This window comes from Rhinolophus sinicus, linkage group LG04, assembly GCF_036562045.2.
Source record: "Rhinolophus sinicus isolate RSC01 linkage group LG04, ASM3656204v1, whole genome shotgun sequence".
In the NCBI taxonomy this organism is placed as follows: Eukaryota; Metazoa; Chordata; class Mammalia; order Chiroptera; family Rhinolophidae; genus Rhinolophus; species Rhinolophus sinicus.
The window spans coordinates 95,350,164-95,374,750 of NC_133754.1; the positions used below are offsets into that span (position 1 = coordinate 95,350,164).

Here is a 24,587-nt window from a genome sequence, read left to right on the forward strand (position 1 = left end):
GATGAAAATTCTGCATTTCCCTTTTTCTTGATATATTATCTACACAGTGACTGGAGGGTGATGAGTGTTCATTCTGTTAATACTGTCATTAATCATTTAGCTATATAGTTATTTTAACGTATTTTTAAAGCAAACTAGCACTACTGGATGCTTATACAGTATTCTTTTACAGGACATAGATGACTCCTGTCATAACCTCCAAAAATCCTTCACAGAAAATAAACTTTTAGCTTGAATCCAAAAGGTTAGCTTTCACAATAGTTCATCTTTGAACCTGCAGTAATACGCTCCTTTCACTAAATGTTGATATAAAATCAGGCCTATCAAATGAAATCAGTGTTTAATGCTTATGAAAGGCATAGACCTGTGCGAATGCACTGTTTTATAAGACATTAATCCAGACACCCAATAATATGTACAGTGAAGTTTATCTTGACAGGTAAATCAACTCATTGCTAAGTAAAATAGCCAGACAATACTATCCTTGTTATTGAACTGCAGGTGTTTAAAAGCTAGGTGACCTAAGTATCATGTGGCAGGAATGAAGCTGTGGGGGAAGCAAAGCTTGGTTAGTTGGTTAGGCAGGTGCTTAGGAAATTTAAATGAGAATATAGACATCTAAGATCAAAAGCAGATGCCTGGTTAGGATTTTATGGCCTGACTAGAAATAGTAAGAGAACTAAGGGTAGGAGCCCAAACATTTACATAGGTATTTCTGAGAATATTTGTTTTGGAAGAATGACATACGAGTTTTGGAGATAACCCTATTCTAAGGAATTCATTGTGTCCAGATTAATTACAGAGAAATCCTATAAATCTAAGAACAAACATACTTCTTATCCCCCTCAGAAATCTAATGTCTGTAGTCGAGTTCTATCCTCTCTCCTGTCTTTCATAAGCTAACTATAATATAATCTTAGGAAATATTATTTGCAAGCATTTTAACAATTGTAGCCAACTGATATATACATATAAATTATATGTACATATGCTTACGAAATAAATTTAAGCTATTCTGTATCTATGATACTATACATGGGGGGGGAAGTCATACAGCCCCATGATAGAGGTCTCCAACTAATTGTATTAAGAAAACACTTGCTTAAAATAAAACAACTGATGGGTAAATTTTACGGTACTTCAATATCTTAACATGTTATTTAAAAACATAAAGGTGGCAAAATAAAATAAAATAATGCCATTAAAGAGAAATTAGAAAAAGTAACAAAGGATTTGTGAGCAGGGATAATTAATGCCTGAAGTGAAGATTATTATATTTTATAATTATACTATGAAAAATATAGTGGGTAAACACAAGACAGAACAAAATGTTTCCTGGCCAGACACCTGCACTGAATTTATAGTTTGTACCTGAGGGATCCAGAGAGCATAGTTTATTCTTCAAGGTATTGAAAGCTGAAGGATTGCATTTTGTATTTAGTTCTCCCATGATTCATCTAAAAAGCCCCTTTGATGAAATACACGACAATTCACTTCCTAGGAAATCTTGTATTTACTTTTGGCCGCCACCATCTAGGGTCAAGTTGGGAGAAGTCTCAAGCCTTGCCACCCTTCCTTAACTTTCCTGGAAGGGCTCCCATCTCCAGCCGTGATTGCTGTGGTCCCTACATAAAGACTTGGAACAATCCCTTTCCAGCACCTCCTTTCCCAATTCCTGTTGCTCTCTAGATTTCTCTTTCAGAACCCCCTGAGGAAATGGACTTATGTTTGACCCACCACCCAGACCCTCCATTCCTTTCCCCCCACCCCCATCCCACCCCTACTCTGCTTTCTCACTCTTCAGGAAGCTGGCCTCCTTTCCTGCTTGAGCCTCAGGGGAGCCTACGTGAATTTGTTTTGCGATCACCTCAAGCTAATGTGGACATGACCAACTGGTTCTTACTCTAGAGTTTTCTGTATCTCTTGCAGATGCCTCCCTCCAGGTTAAATTCTAGTAGGTTCTGTCCCTGCCCCACCACTTTGGTGTGTTGATTTGGAGTCCTCTCTGTTCCTTCTGGTTTCATTTAACTTCTATCTTTCTGCTCTTATCCACGTCCTATACTTTTTTCCTCTTCCTTTTCTTAACTATTATTCTATTCTCCTTTAAAGCCACACACACAGTGCCCACATGAAAGTCGTATTTCCCCCCAGATGGGACATGATTAATTTTTTGTTTTATATATTGTTCAGAGTCATGTGTTTAGCTTGCATGTCAAATTCATAATACACTCTTACATATTAAAGATAACCCAATTCACTTCTATTGTTGATTTAAGATACTGATGGCTCTGCATTTATATTTTAACAAAGAAAACTTGAGACTCCAACTCTGGTTTGGATGGAGGGAGGGAGTTAATTCATGGCAAAATTAGTTTTCTCAACTGTAAAATGCAGATTTGGAAGAAAAAAAGAAAAACCCAAAGTAATGTTTTAAGTTGATCAAATATTAAATATGTGATTAAATATTCTAAAATAGTTCATTGCATTCACACATAATTATTACTATTAAATTTCCTGTCATTCTTTTTTTAATCAATTGTGAATTAGTACCTATGTGTTTGTGTGCATATTTACCAATTTCTTTCTTTTTAATGGATTAATGTTAAATACTCGTATTTCATCATTTGAATGGATAACACATGGGCACACCCAGCTCCTCTCACCTAGTCTATAGCCCCAATTTCTTATTCATTCAGTAAATACATATTGAGCACTCACTATGTACTGGGCATTGTGTTCCACACTGAGGATACAGAAATTAAAACTTGCTTCCTCCCCTCAGGGGATCACAGTCCAGTGGGGGTGTGAAACTTCCCCTGTGGGCTTTGGTGTATCGATAAACAGGACGAGGTGTGTGTCCCAAGCAGGAGGAACAAGGGCAAGGCGCTGAGGCAAAAGAGAGCATGGAGCATTCAGGCAGCTGCCAGTTTCTCTATTTTCCCTGAGAAGCATCCGGCAAATATGTACATGAGGGTGAGGATGAAGGAAGTATGCATGGCTTCTGTGAGGTGGCTGGAATAGGCGAATTTATAGGGATAGAAAGTAGAATCGAGGTTACTACTGAGGCAAGAGGGAAGGAGAGTTATTGTTTATGGGTACACTGTTTTTGTTGGGGATGAAGAAAAAGCATTAAATACAGTCATGATGTTTATACAACAGCGTGAGTGCTTTTAATGACAAGGAATTGTACACTTGCGAAAAGTTAAAATGATAAACATTATATTATGTATATTTTACCACACAAAAAAAGTTTAAATGTGCATGGGCCTTGGAGATAGTGGTGAAGTATTGAGATAACCACTGTGGAGAACAGGAACCACACCCAGCTAGAGACATGGGGGAGATTTTGCTGGCAGCTCTCACCCCATCAGCGTCATGTCACCGGTGTGTGCAGTTCTGGGATTTCACTGACAGCCTGTTGTGGCCTGGATAGAAGAGTGGATATAGGGGTTTTGCCAGACGGGCGTGGAATGACTAGGAACTAAAATAGCTATGTGTGTGTGTACAGTGAGAAAATGGTTGAAGGCTGGCTCATGGCACTTAACCCCAGGCTTAGAAAGGGCAGGGACAAAGAGAAGGACTGGATAAGTAAAAGGAAAGCAAAAGCAAAGATTGTGAGACAAAATGAGCAATGCTGGAAGGACATAAGATCCTTACAGAAGCTTTGATAAAGTTTTGGGAAGCACAGCAGTGTGGGTGGGGATTTAGCCCAGGGTGTATCCCCAGGAGTGGGTGAGTGAAGTGGACTTGGAGACAAAAGTCCCTGCGGTGGTGAGCTGAGGAACTAAGCTCTCCAAAAGACACAGGAGAGTGTCATGTAGCATTTAGAATTTCCAGTGATGGCATGAACTTTCTTGGCAAGGGATGTATTATTTATTCATTCACCAAGTGCCTGCTTTGTACCAGACATGGCTGTGGGTGCTGGGAATCAGCCCAGAAAGAAAGACACCTCCCTGCTCTCCTGGAATTTACAGTCTAGTGAAGGGGCAGGGTGGGCAGTAAACAAAAATAAACAAATACAAAATACCATGTGGGCATGTGTTAGTGAAGCTTAAGGATGGAATGGAGAGTAAGAGGGGCACGCTTACATCGATGGACAGGACAGGTCTTATAAGACATGGTGAGTATGTAGGGACCTAAAAGTTATAGTTCCAGGCACAGGGAATGGAAAGATAGATGAAACACAGGCCCCGGTCACACAACTAGAATAGAGGTATCAATAAAATCAGTCAAATCCAAAAAGATGTCCCAGGACTCCAATGGATTTGGATTTATAATTTTTCCTAACTAATAGCAGGAGTTTTTATTTTAAATGATACCTGCAAAATATTTCATTAAAAAATAAATTATACTGGAAATATATTATTAGTAATGAATGGCCAATAGAGCACAACTGAAGTGATACAGAAAATATAGTATTTTTTCATAAGGAAGGAAAAAATCTTCAACTGAGGGGAGTAAACAAAAGAAAAATACATATTAAATAATAAGTCATTTCCCTTGCCCCAGAAACTTTTACACATAATAACTCCCTTTGTATTCATCACATTATCATAAGCCACAAGCAGGAGAAAACTTAAATCTTTAAATAATCAACTACTTTTGAACTGTTTCTGTTGAAGAGCTACATCTTGAGGTTTACAAGAAGACGCCAAAGAGTGGGAGAAAATAGCAATGAATTTGGTAGGTCTAAGACTAGAAGTCAAGTCTCAGCTCTCAGCATGGATGGGTAGAGGCTACTTAACCTCCCTAAACATTGGTTTCCTTATGAAACGCAGGAAAGGCCATTTGTTCTAATCACCCTGATCAAAGTGAAACTAAAGTTGTCTGCCTCACCATGTCACTCTATTATCTCAGGGAGCCTTTCACTGCTCTTCAGACCATGTGTTGAGTGAGCTTAAAGAGCTCAGTAACACACACACACACACACACACACACACACACGAGTGCTTCACAGTGTATATTTGAATGTCCGCAAAACGTACGAACATTGAGCTGTTCTGTATACGCATATCAGGCAGTCATAGCAAAATGGATGAATCTCAAGGAGTCAATCTACCCATATCCATGTAATAAAGCAAGGTTCTGCAGTAAGTTAAATGTACTCCACCTTTATGGAATAGGCAGTCCGAGGGTGCCACAGGGTATCCACAGGCAATGCCAACACGATTCCAATCACTAGAAACTTCTTCAATCTAGCAGCCTGTGAGGGTGATCAGAGACTTGCGACACACTGACCCAGGCTCTCGCATGTGGTAATAATGGTCCCCCAAAGCATAGATGAGAAATGTAGAAAATAATTACAGTACTTGTAAAGTCAGTGAGATATGATGATAATGCCATTAAGCATGAAGATTCAGGCATTTACCAATCCACATCAGGAACATACTGAACATAGCCGAAGATACACTAAATTTTGTTTCCAAGGAAGCATGGAGACCAACCATATTTTAATTAACAGAACAAAACCCAAAAGCAATCCAAACTGTTAGCATTAGAAAATTGACAGATTCAGAGCCTGGCCATGTGACACTAAGACGCATATCTGATGTGACAGGTACAGATTGGTAACTGTCAGCTGAGGACCCAGCATGAAAAGCTAGATTCTCCAGAACTTTCAGCAACAATTGTTAGTTTTTTTTTAATTTTATTAGTTTCAGGTGTACAAAACGATGTAATAGTTAGACATTTACATCCCTCACAAAGTGATAACTCCCCTAGCAACATTTTTTGATGAAATAAATGAGATTCCATTTCAGAATCTCCAACAAGACCCTGAAATGAAGCCTGAGGGAGCAGGGATGGAATGGTTGCTCTATCCCATCCATCTTAGAGAGGGAACATGTGGGAAAAGTCCCTGTGAGTGAAAAGAAATGGGTCACAGCGAGAGTGGCAATTTTTTTCTTTTCAAAGCTGAAAAACAACATGAAATGATGACCCATAACCATAGGCTTCTGGCAGAGGGTTGCTGGTCTGGTACCATTAGAAACTGGATTCTTTCTTTAGGCAAAGGCTTCCGACAACAAAATACTCAGCAAGTGGAGCAGACTGTGCTTCTCCATTCTTGGTGCAAGGGGTGAGGGCACAGATGAAGTTGAACATGGGAGGGGGAGTCCAAGAGGTGAGTTCATAGGATTGAAGAGCCATTGGCGTTGATACGTGTAGGTGGGTGCGTGGTAAGTCCTGTCCATTGCTTGTGGTTGAGGGTACAGTGGTGATGGGTCTTAATTATATTAAGTATTAAGAGAAGGAGAATGATAAAAGTATCATTTTTTTTCCCATTTGCCAAAGTTTTTCATCACAGTATTAGTTGTAATTTCAGCAATTTGGAATGAAATGTCCAAAATTATAAAAGTTTCAAAATAAATTATGGTGTGAATTTTATATATTCATTAAAAACTGTATTTTAAAAGCTCACTTAATAAATTGGGAAAAGGCTTACAATCTAATGATAAGTGAAATAAACTTCAAAATTTGGTATAAAAATTATTCCAATTTTTATAAATATGCAAAGAAAAACTGAAAAGGATAATATTCCAATGTTATCAGTTCCTTCTTCCTAGTACTATTACAGGTGATTTTGATGTTTCTATTTATAATTTTCTGTGTTTAAAAACTAAAGCTATCAATATATATTACTTCTATAGTTAAAATTAATAAACTTTATATAAGAGGAGAGTGTGATAATTAATGACACTACAAGCATAATTAAAATTTGCATTTATTCTAAGGAGCAATAGCTTTCTAATGTGAATCTCATTATGCTGAAATCCAAGGGAGGAAAGAAAACCTGAACTAAGCAAGTTGCTATGGGTGTGGAGAAACAGAAAGAATGAAGCAATATGAGGAATGTTGGAGTTTAGAATACCTTCTAGATTGCTGTTTTGGACACTAAGATGGTGGCAGCATCACTTGGCTAGCATATGAAATAGAGATGGAAGAGCATGTTTAGAGGGAAAATTTTAGTAATATCCATTAGTGAGGTAAATGCTGTACGGCACTGGAGCACAGTGATTCATTTGTTCTAGATGTCATTGCAAGACTCTCAGGGACTGTTCCGGGCTCAGAGGGTACCCTGGTGATTGAGACAGACACGGCTTCTGCTCACACAGTGCTCAAGGTTGGCCTGGAAGACAGACCACAAACAAAGAGCAGCACGCCCACAAGTGATAGTGCTATAAAGTTAAACTGGATTCCATGAGGGGGAGTCATGGGATAGATTGAGGGTGCAGAAAGGCCCCTCGGAGGGGCTCAGGGAAGATTTGGGTAGCACAGTGATGTGATAATGATGGTACTATTCTTGGCGGCATTGACTGAATCCTTTCTTTGTGCCAAGTGGATTATTTCATTTAATCCACAATGCAATCCTATTAGTAGCTAGTGTGGAGCATCAGAAATGTGACCAGAGTCCAACTAGAGTGTGCTTCCAGCCACAATCTTGAACACAAGTATTTTTCGTCTGTACCAAGTTGGGCCTTGAAAGGTGAGGGTTGAACCCACAGGAAGCAATGCAATCATCCAGGGATTCTGAAGCATGAGGGAAAAGGGGGGGAGCGGCTGAGAACTGAAGCCCAGGGATTGCCACCTTTTGAGGGGAAGAAGAGGAGCTCTGAGTCGCATGAGGCATGGTGTGAGGAGGGCGGAGATGAGGCAGTGTCGGGGGAAGGGAATAGTCAGCAGCAGGGTCTCGTCGTCCACAACCGCAGAAGGGAAAACAGCTGGTAACATCCATTAGATTTAGCAACCAGACAATTATCAGTGGCCTTGGCAAGATGAGTTTCCATGACGTAGTGAGGGAGCCCAGATGGCAGTGGTGATAGGGGAAGACTTCTTTCCCAAAAGATACAAGGTAGAAGCCTCGAGCTTTGTAATGGTTGTTGCTTTGTGTTTGTTTGGTTTAAAGGAGGGTGAGACCTGAGGGTTGCGGCTATAGAAGAGAAAGGAAATAAGTGATGTAGCAAAGTCCTTGTAGGAATGAAGAGGATGGTAAGCAGAGCATGGGTCAAGGACCAGGTGTTGGGCAGGAAGAGAGACACCTCTTCCATTGTGCTGGGAGGGAAGGGAGGAAGTAAGAAGATAGCAGGAGTCTGGAAATTCCTGATTTCTTTCCTCTGAGCTAGGCAATGTTGCCATCTGCTCCAGGTGAAGACATAATGTGAGGGAGGAGGGGACGGGTCCTACCTAAGCTTTGGCTTTGAAGCAGGGCTTGTGGAAGATGGGAATGGATGCCATCTAAGGGCCTGAGATTAGGCCCTGAGAGTAGCCCTGAGATTTCCGTTGAGTTTGGAATCCTTGCATTTGTGGCGGCTGCCTCTGTACAGCTGTGAGATTTCCTCCAGCAGGGCCAGCAGCCAGATAGGGCAGGGAGCTGGGCTGAGCTGTGTGGCACAAGCTGCTCAGGGGCACCTGTTCTGGGCAGATCACTTCAGTCTTTCATCTGGCTCCTCTTGGACAGTCCCGAAATCATAGACCCTCCCCCAGCCAGAATGAAGCAAAGTTGCAATGCCAGAATTTATCTTGAGATTTGTCATTTAAGGAAAACACCTAATCTGTGAAACCTGAATATAAAATACATATTAAAATAGAAAATACTAGGGCCCCGGGATCTTTAGAGCTCAGTGATCAACGAAATAGCTCGAATGCTGTTCCTTGTGCTGTTCTATGCCTGTGTGTATAATGTTACAACTACTGCTTGGGTTTGATTCAATCAGAGATCCTTTTTGAAAGTCAAATACATAGCTTCCCTGGGAATGTTATTGTGAAACATTCTGTTGTTATACCGTACAGCAGTCACTTCAAGATAACACCAATCTTGCTCCTTGCAGAGCAGTTCGTTACTACTACATGCATACAAAACAGAGGATGTAATCAAAAGGGTATTTGGCGTGGGTCCAGAAAGCAATCTGGATTAGTCTATAACTGGCTGCCATAGTTTCAAGTCCATTTCTGATCCATGACTTATTGCTTCATAACTGACAATTTCAAAGGTTTACCAGGATGGCACCAAAAAGCTCACTCATTACTTCCTAGCTCATTCTGAAATGTGTTTCATTAGTGAGCATTTTCGAATATTTAAAATAAAAACAACAAAATTAAAAAATATAACTGTAGAGGGAATACTTCAGGTAACTGTTGATTTTTATCCCTTAAGTCACTAGTAGTGTGAATAATAGAGGGAGGATTGAGTCATTTTCTTTAATTTTCAAACTTCACGTGGAGCATCTGAAATTAAAGCAAACGAACAACAACATATAAGGACAAAACAGTTGACTAAACTTTGGTTCTTACTTGGCAGTCTGGTCCAAAGACATTTAAAAGGAAATGAGATTTAAGCAATTTTACTGTTTAATAATTCAGAAATTCCCTTTTGAAAGATTTCAGCTCCTCTCATCAAACTTGAGATGTAAATTAATCACATTGTTGAATCACATCAAATATCATAATTATTTTCTCTAAGGGTCTTCAAGCACCTTAGAAGCTAAACCTTGAGAAAAGCAGGACACTCTGAGGTCTGAGGTTGCATTGTCTGCATCTATGAGTAAGGCTTTGGATCCCAGGAAAACGTCTGGGGCCACCTCCTCCTGGATTCCTTAAAAAGCCCGCCCATTTCCTCCCTCTTCCCTGCAGGAGTCACAGTTAATTTCTAATGATAAGCCTACCTTCTGTTATTGGCTGAAATACCTTAAAATACTTTTTTCATCTTTCACTTCCTCATAATACCTGCCCTTTTTTTTTCAACTGCGTACAGATTTTAATACTTTACCAGAGTATATAAAACTACTTTCTGAGGGTTCTGCATGGTTTGACAATATTTACACGTTATTCTCCTACAGAATGACTATACAATGGATATATTTTGACTGTCTAAACCATTTAAATTTGATTGTATATTGAAGCCAGAAAATTATTTGATGATACAAGAAAAAAAAAATAGTATATAATACAAGAGTACCTGTATTGAATTTAAAAAAGAAAAAAAAAAAAAAAAAGAGAAACCCACCAAAAACTGAATAGCTGATTTCCAGTGACTTGACTTCATGAGTTATTATGGCACTAGCTGTGGCACAGTTTAAGTTTTGTTACGGTTGTGTTGGTGGCGGTTTCTGAGACTGAAAAATAGAAACTATCAAGAAATAGGACTATGGTACAGCCCTTGATCTCTGAGTGAAATTGAAGAGGGGATGAAACTCCGTAAGTGGGGCCATTGGGACCCGGCTGTCAGGTTTAGGCGAGGGCGGGAGGGCGGGAGACACAGCTCGCCTGGGAAGGAGTGGGGCGCGAGGCAGTCCGGGAGAGAGGGGGAGGGAAGGGAAGGGAGGGGAGCGGAGGAGCGCCGGGCCAGGGAAAGTGGGAAAAGAGTAGAGGAGTTGACGGAGCGCAGAGAGTAACCGCAGGGCGCTCGGGTGGCAACGCGTCCCGGCCCAGCGCGGGACGGCGGACCCATGTCGCGCCGTCGGCGGGTCCCAGGACCCCAGCCAGAGTCCTGCGTTTGGCATCTCGAGTCGCCGGGAGTCTGAGTTGCGGGCCACGAGGGAGCAGCGGTGGCAAGCCCGCTGGTCGTTATGAGGACGGATCTAAAATGACCAGCAAACGGAAACCTTTCCAAATGCAGCTCAGGCGATCCATCAGTGAGCAGTTGCGGGACTCCACCGCCAGAGCCTGGGATCGGCTGTGGAAAAACGTCCGGGAGAGACGGCTGGCAGGTCGGTGCCCGCGAGACCCCGGGGCCCGCGGGGGCGGGAGGAGGCGCGGATCGTGTCGCCCACGCCGGCCCACCGCCCCATCGCCGCTTCGGGTTCCAGCACAGGGTTTCAGAGCCAGGGGTTGGGCGGAGCAGGCGACTCACACATCCTCCGCGGCCAGGCCTGACCGCAAGCCCGCCGGGCGCCCCGCACACCCTGTGCGCCCCAGTGGGTGTGGGCTCTGCCCTGCGCGCGCGCTGACAGCGGGCCGGGCGCTGCACGCGGGCCTGGAGCCGGGGCAGGGTGCCTTGGCGAGTCTTCCTTCGCGGGCCGCTTCGCCTTGTGCTGGCCTCTGTTCCGCCGCCGTCCACCCGAACCCGTTGAATGAATGAGTGCCCAGCCCAAGTGGCCCTCCACAAAAGCGGCCCCTCTCCCAACTTCGCCTTTTCCACGCGGGACACGTCCACTGCATGTGTAGGAGGGGGAGTCAAGAGAAGGCTAGGGAGTATATGCCAAACTCTGGGAGACCAGATGTTTGGGGGTAGGATTTGCGGGATGACAGGTGGACAGTTGTTGGTGCAAGTAGATAGCTGCCCACACCCCTGTCCTGCTATGAATCAGGCTCTCCTCACTTTGGGTTACAAAGGAGTGCCTCCCTTTTGGAATCCATTGTGCATGAATCAGAGGAGGAGAAGAGGTGATTGTTGGGAGCCAAGGGGTCCTTAAGACTCCTTGCTTAGGTCAGAAGGCCAGCCCCTTCCTGAGCACCTACCTCTCCAGCCTACACACTGGGGCCTTCCCTCTGTGAATGCTTCATAGAACTGTCTCCTTGTAGGGCCACAGCTGCAGTGAGTGGTCTGAGTCTCCTCAGAGACCTACCTGCGAGCTTGCAGGCTGGTTAGCTCATCACAGCTGCCCCAATAAGGAAAAGTGGCCCTATGCCACAAAAGAGTTCGAGGGCAGTGTAGGAGTTAGGACCACTTTTTCCAAGTGCTAGCTGCTGGAAGATGTTGCAGGAATTGGGGGAGGTGTGGATGGAAGGGCTCCTGAGCTGACCACCAGTGGAGTCTCTGGATTTTTTTGCCTCCTGTCTCTCTAACAGTATCTCCTGAGTTGGCCAGTGACCACAGGGGTGGAAGAGAGTTCTAGGTAAGAAAGTGTGAAGCCTGGACACAGGGAGGGGATGCCAGGGGTGAGGGGGAGATTTAACTCTCTGGGCTGCTCCCCTTTTTCCTTACTGTAGAACTGTGGAAGTGGTTTGCTAGGTGTTCTGCACTTATACCCATGTAGCCGCAGCTCCACATCACCCTGACAGCATCCTGAAGTAGATACCCAGAGCCTGTATCTCCTTGAGCGTTAGGTCCTTATCAACCTAACTTGTCAAATTAGAAGTAGAGATTACAGATGATCCCAACAGGTAACGTAGTCAGCATACAATGTTCATCTCCACCACAGTGGCCCCATTTAATAAGCACCCAAAAATAAACAGATTTTCAATCTGGATCCAGAAATAAATTGTGGTGGACCCCATAGCTCTGACTGTTAATTTATAAAGACCTGTATGTGCATTGCAGACCTCAATTAATAACAATTAGTAACTTCCCTGATAGTGTGCTAAATTATATCATCTACATAATACATGGTGTTAGAGAAATTGTTGTGGTCTAGTAAAGTTTTGTTGCCTCATAACTTCAGAATGCTCACTGCAAATGTCTCTTTCATAGCTTCTGTTATTTAAGTTTGTTAGGTTTGTTAAATCAATGGATCTTCAGGAAACAAGAAGTCTTTCCAGGAGGGCTGCCAAGGCTGTGCTGGGTTTTTTTAGAAGCTGAGGCCAAAGATGACCGCAGCTCTGTCTTTTTCAAAAGGAGATCTGGGAAGGAAGAGAGTGTAATGTAAAGACTTAAAACCATTCCGATCGTCCAGGAAAGCCATTTATTCATATGAATTGTAGACATTGCTGTTTCATTAAGACAGTGGAGAGAAAAAAGTTTTGATTCTGGGACATATATCATAGGTAGAGATTTTAAGATCATGAATATATAGAAATTAAGACTAAAAGTGGCTTCAGAATGGTAAGTATTAGAGTTCTCCCAGAGTGGTGCAAATATTTTTTTTTAAATAGCAGTATGAGGTTTTGAAATGTTTAATCAGAATATTAATATCTGCTCACCCATAATCTGCTTACCACTCTGCTTACAGCAGATGCCAGCAGGTTATTCAACTGGGACCAAACAATCCTGTGTGAAGCAGGCTTCAACTTCTGCTTCTCTAAGTGAGCTGGGATGCTTGCCACAAAACCAAGCCAACTCAGTGAAGGAGCTTTTAGATGCAAATTGATTTTCTTGGGTTTTCTTGCTAAGGTAGCTAAAATATGGAACTTTGGCCATGAGACATTGAAATACTTAAGTTATTAATGCTGGCATCAATTCCAGGTGAAAGTGTTCTCTATTTGTAGAGGCGTTCTTTATATGGTTCGGTTCAAAATATCGGAATAACCAACCGTATGAATATACCCCCAGAGAGCTCTGTCCTGCCAAGAGATGATATGAGGTTATCGACTTAAAAACATTTTTTTTTCCTATCACATTAAGGTTTTGTGCTAGGAGTTCTTTAATTTCCCTAAAATTGTCTTCTTATTTACCCTTACTCAGTAGAACAGTGTTCAAAGTGCTCTGTAGCAAACTTCTGACTCATTCTTACTTCTCTTCATTGAAGGCTGTCCTGTCGATGAAACAGAAAGACAAGTAGGACTGTGTAAACATATGGAAGCCTGTGGATGTCTGTACAGTGTGACCATTTTGAGGAAGGAGGGGATTATATATAACTGGAAAAAAGCATTTCTTAACACATGTCACAGCGACACAAATAATGAAACCAATGGAAGAATAAGATCTGAATGATGCTCGGATTTGTGCATTTCATTACAAAATAATCAAAAGGGGTTATTGTTAAAGAAGAACTTATATGGGGAGCTCTTGGGCTTTCTGGTTCTGTAGTAGCTGCCATATTTCCATCAGATTATGGCATTTTTTTCCCAAAGCATACCTTCTTAATTTCCCAAGACTCTTATCCTCATTAGGGTCAGCAAGAGTTTTTCTCACCTGTTATCTCAATGTTGATTATTGTAATAATGGTGGTAATTGTTGTTTATACCCAAGATGACAGAGTTAGGGTTCAAGGCAGGGTTCTAATTCAGGTGGTCAAAAGTCAAAGGCCATCTGTGCCCATTTACTGTTACACCACACTGCTGCCTTCATAGGCCTTATGGGGACATAGGGACCTCAACTCCTTTCTCTAATGCTCTGTCACCTGCAGTCAGTTTACAAATGAAGAACAAATTTAACTGACTTAACAGCTCTTTCTTTCCTCCTGGAGTGACAAAAATAATGCTGGCACCTAAAATAGCTCATCCCCTAGTCATCCTATTGGGCTGGGTAGTGAACAGGCTTCTAGAGATTTGAAACAAACAGGCAGCCATCCATCTAGCTTGTCGGGGCCCTTGTGTGGTGAGCCCTGCCCACTGCCATTGCTGCGAGAAGCCAAGGGCTGCAAGAAGGAGATCTGTTGTCAAGCCTAAATAGTGTTTCTTCAAGAAGGGTGAGTGACCGGTCTTTTTGGACTCCCCAGGTCCCTAATCGGTCATCACTGGTGACAATTCTTAGCTTTTATGGCATTATTAAATTGTCTAGGAAGAAGCATACTCTTTAGCTTTTGGTGTTTGTAAGCTGTCTGAACCATTTTTCAAATGTTAAGGTCTGAAAAAATCCAAATGAGTTTTCTAAAGCTTTCTGCTCCTTTATTTTAAAACCCTACTCTATTTTAATGGAAATGTAATCCATATGTTTGATTCCTTTTTACTCCTGTCACAATATTTAGGTAGCTTGTGAACTAACTGATGTCCAAGTCTTTTGATCTCTTTTATGGTCTCATTTTAAATAATTTCTCTTAGACACAGGAAGTTATATTGCTGCCAAGAGTAAACTAACTTAAAACACTGAAAAGTTTGAGTTTCATTAGAAACGCTAATTCCACCTAATTTCCGTGAGGTCTTGTCATGTTAAAACAGGTTTATTCATTCTCAAAGTCAACAGCAGCATCCTGTGATGTGATGTAAACATGAGATTGGGACTTGAATGCAGAGCGGGATCAAGAATAGAACACAGGCCATAAAAAAGTTCCATATTAAAATCTAAATGTGTGTTCCATGATATCAAAAAGTACAGGATGATACTGGCTGATCCTTTTTATGTGTTTTATTATATCAGTGCCCTTCCTTTTATTATCACTTTACTGTAAAGACCAGGTCATCCTACTCTGTCAGGTTTTTTTTGGTTTTTTTTTAACATCTCTTGAAAAGGGAGTACATTTAGATTTGATTTATATTAACAACAACAACAAAAATCCAAGTCAAGTAAGTATACAGTTAAATCAGAGAAAGAGAGCACATGGCTTATACCAGGTTCTCAACCTTAGTTGTTTGTAAAATCATCTGAAGCCTTTCAGAAACGTGAACGCCTTGCCTGCCTCTCAGAGATTCTGATTAAGTTCAGATGGGGCCTGGGGATCAGTTTTTTTAAAGCTCCAAGGATGGTTCCAAGGACTGTCCAGGGTGAGAATCACTGACTTACATTAACTGCCATATGATAACTCGCAGAAGTTTGTGTCTAGTACAAGGTCGTATTTTATGGCTCTAAGAAAAGTTTTGCTTAAGAGAGGTCGGAATGAGCTTGTCATTTTACAGGGAAAGAAAGAAAAAAAGGCGAGTGTGCCTAGAGAATAATGAAAAAAGATGGTATGAGTAGGTGATAGGAGATGTCAGAAGCAGGGTTAAGGTCAGGTTATAAGATCAGGTTGGGCCTTGTTGCCAGGGCAAGAAGTTTGGATTTGATTCTACATGTGATAAGAAGCAAAGGATTTTAAGCAGAGGAGCGACAAGACCTGAATGAATTACTACTGGAGTGGTCCAGGTGAGAGAGAAACAGTGGAACGGATTGTGATGAACGGATAGTGATGAAAATGGAGAGAAGGGGACAGATTTGGAAATGTCTTGGAAGTGGAGACAACAATGCTGACAGATTGGTTGTTGGAAATGAGGGAGAGGGATCGAAGACTCCTAGGTTTGTAGTGCTATGAGCTGAGATGGGGGGAAACTCGCAGATTTGCACGCTGCAGTTGCAAAAGGAACACTTTTTTTTTTTCATAAAGTGGAAGAGTGAGTTTTCCTTTGGGCAAATTGGGCCAAAGATGCCTATTAGACATCTAAAAATGAAAGTCAAAGAGTTGTATTTACAAGTATGGGTTTGAGAGAAAGATTAAAGCCAGAGAAGTAAGTCTGGGAGTTAACATATGACCACTATAGAGTAAACTTTAGGACCGGATGGGGTTACATAAGAGGAGAGCATAGATAAGAGGAAGACCCCAAGGACCAAGTCCAAGGGCATCCTTTATTTACAGCACAATAGTTGAGTGTGAACTATATATACTGTACATGTGCTAAATTTCTGGGGAATTAGAAAAATAACAACACTGTCTGAAATTCAGCATTCTTACAGCAGAACAATAGTAGTGCTATATCAAATAATCTTTGGTGACACATTTATTTATTTGGTCCTAGAACTGTTGATGAATTAAAAACTCATAAAAAACACATCTCACTAATAAAATATGCCTTTTAATTTAGAAATATTGCAAACTAAAAATAAAAAAAATCATTTGAAGGAAATATTTCCCAAGGTTGCCCCCATATGTAAAAAAATTACAATGTAGTTAATTAAATAAAAACGGTCTTAGCAGGAATACTTCTATGGTTACAATAACTTGTTGGTCCCACATATAATGGGGTAAGAGCTTTATATTAGGAAGGTGACTTCTCCAGTGCCACTATATCCAGGAGTAGTCTAATCAAACAAAGCTTAACTTGTAAGAAAGCTTCTATATATTGAATTTTCCAGGATTGCATATATTTACTGACCTTTATCCATTACGGTTTGTTCACAGTAAAGATGATTGAAGGGAGATTTCTCAGAGAAAAATAGATTAAAACATCTTAAATGTTTGTGTTTGTAAGGAAAGTAACTTAAGCTTGGCCTAATTTATCTACAATATGCTATTAGCTAACCCTTGTCAGTAACACAATTTCCTCATGGAACTAGAGCAGAGAAAGGACCATGTTCACATTACTTGCTGGTGGTTACTCTGAATAAGAGACACAAGCCCCATTAGTTTGCTGGAATTCCTTGAGAAGACCATTTGATACAATTTTTGGAAGTCACCAATTTGATCATTTAGACATGGAAAACATGTCTATGAAATTAATATTAGATTGGTGCAAAAGTAATTGAGGTTTAAAAGCTTAAAAATAATTGCAAAAACCACAGTTACTTTTGCACCAACCTAATATATACTCTTCCTTTGTGCTTTTTAAATCTTATGTTGAACAAAACAACTTATAAAGAAAAAAATTGCTTGAAGACCTTGTAGTTTTCTGGAGTTTCATGCAATAGTATATTTCTATTCTGTCCTTTTGCAAGTTTAGTGATATTGCAAAATGAAAACAACAGTGTTTTGAAACTGTTACAACATTCCTGGGCTTTTTTTCAGAACCTTTGAATGTTTAGTTCTAAAACAGTCGAGTTGAAGGACAAACATTTTTGTCATGTTTGTAGTTAGTCAATAAGTATTTATTGAGCCATGAAATAGCAGCATCCTTGTCAAAGCAGGTTGGGATTGTAGTGCAGGATATTAATTCAGTACTGTGGTTTTATCCTGGCAAAGCACACAAATTTTATTAGGCTGCTCAAATCACTTAACTTATCTATTTAACCAGAAATAGAGCAAGCTTCCAGAAATTGCAAAAGGACACTATAGAATGTTCCATGACTACACAATATTGTATTTGTATATCTGCTGTGTCAAGCCATGTGACATTCTCAGGCAGAATATTTCCTTCATAACATTTTTATCTGAAATAAAAATTTCAGAATCCTATGGTTCTGTTATTTGGTGTCCTAGAGAACATTTTATCTATATTTCATCATGGCATACTGTGTTTGTTGACTACTCTTTCTCCTTCCTGTGTAGGAAATTAAATGAACAATAGAGATAATCCTTCTGCAACCCCATGAAAATTAATATATTTCCCAGCAATGATATTAAGTTTGAAAAATCTTATCATACGCTTTTATCCTCTCTCCAACTGGATAAAGTGGAAATATTCCCAGGTTCCTTAAAGCATTTTCTAGCGAAATTTAGTATTTATCATTATAATAATGTCCTAAAAGTACAAATATTTGAATATCTTGGGAGTGTAACAGTATAAGTTATATTAACCTGCTGCGTGAAAAGGCAAGCGTTGTCACCTGACGTCACAGAGATGGCCAGGTAGCGCTTTCCTCTCTCGGGTGACACAGTTGTAGTCATCACAGAACTCTCCAAAAACTATGATGGGTTTCACCTTTCCTAGCCACGGGGATTTGTGCCCATGGTCTTGAAAATAAATTACATTTTCATTTCAGTCCCAAGAAAAGACTTCATACGCAACAGACATAAAAGAGGGGCAATTGTTAGAGTGAAAAGAAGCCGAAAAAAAGCTCTTAACGTATTTCAACTACTGTCTTTTTAAATTTAAGTTAATTTTTTTATATTAATTTCAGGTGTACAAAAACATCATAATGATTAGACATTTATACCACCTCCCCCCTAATCTACTACCCCTCCGACATCGTGTATAGCTGTTACAATTCCATTGACTATATTCCCTGTGCTGTCTGTACTGTACATCCTGTGAATATATCAACTACGTATTGGTTGTTTGATTCTTTCTGGAAAAAAAGAAGAGAAGCTTTGTGCTGAGTGTTTGATTCTACCTCTTAAATCTAAATCAAAGCAAAAATGACAAAAGAAAAAGTATACTCTTAGCCCTTTAGAGTAGCACTATAATGGTGGAAAAGGGATTGAAACTATTTGAGATAGCATCTGTGTATAAAATCACAACTGTGTAATGGTGATTAATATCTGTACAACTAGCATCGGTTCAGTTGTAACATTGATATAAATATTTGCCACAGCTATGACTACAGTGCTAGCAGCACAGATGACCCAATGTAGTAAATGCATATCATTTAACTTTTGGTTCATACAACCATGTAGAGTCGGGTGGGGTTAGTGGTGTTTGGGCGTGATGGGAGATTCCAGACTCGGTAACCTAGTGGTTAAGAGCAGTTCCTGAGCCAAGACTCCATGATGTGCATCCAGCCTCCATCACTGCAGCGGTAGGGCCTTGGGCAAGATAACTAAAATCCACGGTCCTCAGTTTCCTCATCTTTAAAAAGGAGGAGAAGTGTAGTACTTACCTTATAGGGTTGTTAAGAGGATGAAATGAGTTAATATTTTTCAAGCATTTGATATAATGTCTGTCCCCTAATAAAAGCTGGATGAGAGTTTATTTTAAATACATACGTGTATCACATGTACGTATGTATGCACACACACACACACACACACACACACACACACAAGCACATACTTACATGTAAATGGAGAATAGAACAGCAGAAACGTATTTCCTGATAAAGCGATGCTTTCAGCTCCAGCCCTAAACCACCCACCCCCTTCAAACCTGGATTCATCTACCATGTTTCCGTGTCTTATGAATCCATCTAGAGCCCATGTTCATGGATTTCCAAGTGCCAAGACAGTAGCCTCCCTCTCTTTGTTCTGGCTGCAATTTAAAATTCAAATACTACATACGTTGGTAGCATGGTTGGCAGTGTCTTGTGTAAATCCATTAGTGTTATAGCATGAATCACTCTTTGTACTACAACCTTGTCTTTCTGGAAGGTGATCAGTTATGGTTTGTTCATCAAAATCACCATCAGCTTAGAGCTATACAACCGAGAATTCATTCCCGAGTCCTCGGCCTCAATGGAGTTTGATGGAGACCTAATTCAAGTGTGAGAAGTTGAACTAGATAATCTCTAAGGTCCCATTTAGCTTAAAGATCAATGACTCTGTAAAACCAGACCATGCATCTCAAGGAGACTAAATGCCCTAAGTTTTTTAGTTCCCTTTCTGTGTGGGTTTTATAGGATGTTCTGATGGAGAGAGGGCAGAAGCCCAGAAGCATACCCCAGGATGCTTGCCAGTGTCATTCCCCAGGCAGCTTTGGTTACCTAGCTTTCATTAACAGCAGCAACATATAACTGCAGCTTTCTGGTATTGGAACTACATTTGCAGGAACTGGAGAAGGAACAAGGAGGGGGACAAGCTAGGGGTCCAGGGCCTGCAAACACCTGTAGGATCTCAACGGTCCCTGCATCACACTCAGGCAGGGCCCCATGCTCAGAAGGGTACCTCCTTTGGTTTAATGCTCTGTTGTTGCCATCTTCAAATTATTAATAATCGTTGAATGGAGGACCCACATTTTTATTGTCCTGGGCCTGGCGAATGATGAAGCTGGCCCTTCATTGAGGGAAAACCAGCTTCTTGTAGAATCCTGCCTTGATTTATGAGTTCACCTTCACTGGTGACTCGGTGTTATTTAAGTAAGATAAGGAACATGCAGAATCATAGGACACTCGATCTGCAAGGGACCTTGAAGCACTGTGCCCCTTGCTCTTGGGGAAGGTGATCTGCTAAGAGAGAAAGTGTGTTTGCTTTATTTTATTGTTTATCAAGTCTGACCGCATCTTTATGAAATAAAGCAATAACACTACCCCTGTTGTTTATAGTTGTAATGATTATATTTTAGTCATTACATATATTGAAGCAAATATTTAGTGTGTGTTTTTTGTTGTTGTTTGTTTGTTTAAGTATTACCGTGCTTAGGTAAAATAGGACATAGGACACTGGGACGAATTACAACTCTTGGTATGCTACATTTGCAGATCCAAGGTTTGTTTTGAGAACTTAATTAAGCTGTTTCTTATTTAAAACTTTATTTGCAATACCCATAATAGATTAATTCATTAAACCATTGCTATTGAAGTCATTAAGACTATTTCCTGTGTAGATTTCACCTAGAGCTACTTACTCGGAAAAGGAAATTAGGAGAGATAGTAAGTAATAAAGCCTGTCATTTATCACCAGGGATTTCCAGCACATACCTGCCAACATTTTATTTTGTCATTATGTCCATCTGTCTCCGTGAAGGACACTAAAGCTGACCAGCATCTAGTCTCAGAAGGTTGCACAGGTTAAATCCCCTTTGCTAACAAAAGCTATACGTAGACCTCCCCACTTAATAATGTGAAAAAAAAGAGAGAGAGATATTTTCCTTTGTTTGAAAGTTAAGTTCATTATTCAATGCAAAGCATTTCTGGGCAATTGAATAAAAAGAACGTGTGCATTTTCATTTGTTCTTAAGCTACTTCAAACAAGGATGTATTTGCGTAGTTCTAAACAGTAACACAAATAAGTAGGAGATTCTGCCCTTCATCAGCCAATTCTAGGCCACGCTGTAAGAAAGTAGACCTGTCTGACAGCATTGCCCTGGCACCACGGTGGGCACAGATGGTGGTCCACAAAGAGAAGCAAATGACAGTGGCTTGGTAAACCCATTCTGTGTGCCCAGCTCTGAACACACAAGAAGTGTGAGATATATAAACAGCTTTATCAGAGAACCCCAACAAGTTTTACTTTCTAGATAAGAAATCTGTCGGAGTAAATTAAACCTTAAAGCACAGTCATCGGAATTCAGAAATTGAAACTCTAGGTATCACTCTGGACTTGGTCTCCTGTATCAATACTCAAATGTAATTTCCTCATATGTGTTTGACCCCAGGCATAATCTCCTGCAGGCAGAGGATAACATCTGATCGCTGCGGACAGTCCAGTTGCCCTAGCGTAGTAGCTGAGGTACAGAAGGTGCACAATGAATGCTTGTTGAGTGAATGAATTCATAATAATTATAATATTGATAGCTACCCTGCATTGGACCCTGCTGCATGCCAGGCATTGTGCTAAGGACTTAATGCACTTTCTCATTAGATGCCCAAGCTTTAGGGTGGGTACTACCAGGGTCACCGTTAGCAGATACAGCAGCTTGCAGATTTAGGAAAAGCCTTCCTCTCTGGGCTCATTAATTAGAAAACAATTAGGAAATGCATCCTCCCCTAAGAAAATGCAGCCCCATGGGCGTGCAGCTGGGTGAGCAGATCCTGGGCTGAATTTCCACCTCCCTGACCCCCCTTGGCTGTTGGCTGCTGGACGCAGCCTACACAATTTCATCCCCACTTTATATCTGAGGAAACCAAGGCTAGGAGAGCTCAAGTGACTTGTTGAGTCACCTGTAGCTGTGTCGATTTATGAGAGTGGCACAATTTGTGTGACTTGTAAGAGATGGGAAAGCCTGGTGACTCCGGAGCCACTATAATCCCAGTCTAGCATTTAGGAAGGGGTATCTGTGGTGTCGTCGTGACAATGTGGAACCCATTTCAGAGTCCTGCCTCCAAGGTTGCCTGAAGCTTACCACAGGGTATAATGGATGGGCGCTGACCATGGCATTCTGTCATCCCAGGGTCCCCGTGATAATAATGACGATGACTAATGATGATCCTGAATTATTTGTGTGACACTTTACAGTGAAGTGTTTTTCCATTAAGGTAATTTAACAGTGGCTTAAAATCAATAGGTTCTTACAAAAGTCCTTTGAGGTAGGCAGAGGAGGTGATCTGACCTCTACTCCATTAATGAGACGAATGAGGGTAAGAGAGATGATGTGACTCCCCATGGTCCCCAGTCCGGTGAGGGCTGACGGCATTGAATCCTGACTCCTACCACAGTGCTTGCTCTGCTGCTCCCTTTCCCGCTGCCCAGTGTGAGCGCTGCGCTGTATGGCAGCCAGTTGCTGTGAGCTAATCCCATGGCTCCCAAACCTGACTGAGCATCAGAACCACAGGAAAAGCTTTTTCAGTCCACAGGCTCCTGGACTCTTCACCAGATGATTTTCATTGAATGAAAATCATCCCTAGGGGGCAGTGTGTGTGTGTGTGTGTGTGTGTGTGTGTGTGTGTGTGTGTGTGTGTGTGTGTGTGTGTGTGTGTGTGTGTGTGTGTGTGTGTAGGGGAGTTTGTAGTATGTAGTCTTTTTAACAAGCCTCCCAAGTGATTTTTGTTGTTTGCTTATGGCCTGTCTGGCTCTGTCCTCTCACCAGTGACTGGAAATGGCTCTAAACTCTCACGGTGATTTCAGGCTCTGTGCCTGTGCCATGCAACGTCTTCCAGCGCTAAGACTTTTATCTCCTACCTAGATCTTTCCCATTTGCAAGGACTGCCTCAAGCACTTCATGATTTCGTTGCAGCACCATTCTGGTTATTCCCATCCCCCCCTCGCAGCAACCTCCTGCTTCCCAATGTGGGTGGTGCCCCTTGGGGGCTGAGAGGGTGGGAGGACCATGAGGGCCTGCGATGTGTGCCAGGCCCTGAGTCCGTTCTTGTCCACATGTCGTCCTGGGAACCATTACAGCCAGACACTGAGGTCATGATTAGCATCCCCATTTTAAAGACGGGGTAAGTGAAGGAATTTGGCTGAGACCAGCACACCTAGTAAAGTGCGGAGTCCCATCTGCCTTTAGATTCCTGCTTTTCTGTTCATTCTGCTGAGAGTTTCAGTCTGGTTCTTTTCTCACAAGCAAGATGTCTTTTGTACTATAATAGAGAAACTTTATCTTACATTTACAAAAATATCCCTTACCTCCTACTGTACTATCCATGTGGTAAAATAACCTAGCTTTTGAAGAAATAAAAAACGAATGCCTTTTCTTACTTCTTTTGTGAATCATTTCCTAGCAAGCTTCAAAAGGTGAATGGTATTGATAGAAATATTATATTTATTTATTTGAGATCTTTAATATTATGAGGAAATGCCAACCAACATTCTATCCTCTTCTTTCTTTTAACTCCTAAAAACATGAAATGTTGGAGCACAGGGAAGCCTTGCAGATTATCAAGCCACTCATCTTATAAGAACTGATTGCACATCAGAGAAATTCAATTAACCTATTCCAAGTCACACATCTCATTAATGATCAATTTGAGATTAGAGTCCAACTCCACGTCACACTGTGACTTTTGGGATTACAGGTGAATTCATTCTTGGCCACCCATTCATAAGCAAAATGCCCATATCTGAAATCAGTCTAAGGTACAAACTGCTTGAAGGAAAAATGGTACCTTACTTTCCAGAGCAAAGCCTTTCCCATGAGTCGCTGCTCAGTGACTAAAGGATATGAAAGGAATCTGATTGCTCCCTCCTCAGTGTCGAGTTCACCCCTGGTGGCCCCAGACCCTGCCTGCCCTACTGTGATCCCATCCCTAGGTGTTTGGCGCAGTTGTCAGCTCTGTGGTGTTGAGCAAGATAATCTTTCCCCATCCTCTATCCCTCTTCCAAGGTGAACTGGAAATTTTCATTTTATAGCTAAAGAAAACTAACGCTGTTGTAATCACATGTTAGGGTGCGGAAAATGGAGAAAGCAGAGTTGTAATTTAAATATTGATTTTTCATCTATTTCACATAGAAGTGTTCCCTTTTGATCATTTTTTTAAAAATTACAGAGCTAGAGAGAAAAAAAAATGAGTTTGTTTTTTTTTTACTCCAATGTCTCATTTACTTAGCTTATTCAACACCTATGTATTAAGTACCTAGTATGCCAAACACTGTCTCGGCTATTGAGGTTTGAGTGGTGAACAAAACAGACAAAATCAATACCCTCATTGGGCTTCCATTTGAGTGGGGGAGACAGATTATAAAACATGTAAGTGTTGTAAATAACACATTATGAAGAAACATAAGAAATGGGAAGAAACCGGGAAATGAAAGGGAGTGCTGTTTTGGATCCAGTGGTCATAGAAGGTCTCTCTGGGGAGCTGGCATTGAAGCAGAGACCTTCCGGGATCTGGGCCAGAG

The 24,587-nt window shown here is 41.2% G+C and overlaps 1 protein-coding gene across 3 annotated transcripts in view; it reads left to right on the forward strand.

Moving 5' to 3' along the window:
- Window positions 1-24,587, forward strand: part of STARD13 (StAR related lipid transfer domain containing 13) — a 492,881-nt gene that overhangs the window by 269,971 nt on the left and 198,323 nt on the right. The window contains exon 1 of one of the 3 annotated variants that reach the window (XM_019736521.2): window positions 10,349-10,703. The exons of the other annotated variants lie outside the window; for them this stretch is intronic. Coding sequence (XP_019592080.2) covers window positions 10,580-10,703 — 124 coding nt within the window. The 5' untranslated portion in view covers window positions 10,349-10,579. Of the gene's footprint in view, window positions 1-10,348; window positions 10,704-24,587 lie in introns of those variants that run through there. 3 annotated transcript variants of the gene reach the window in all.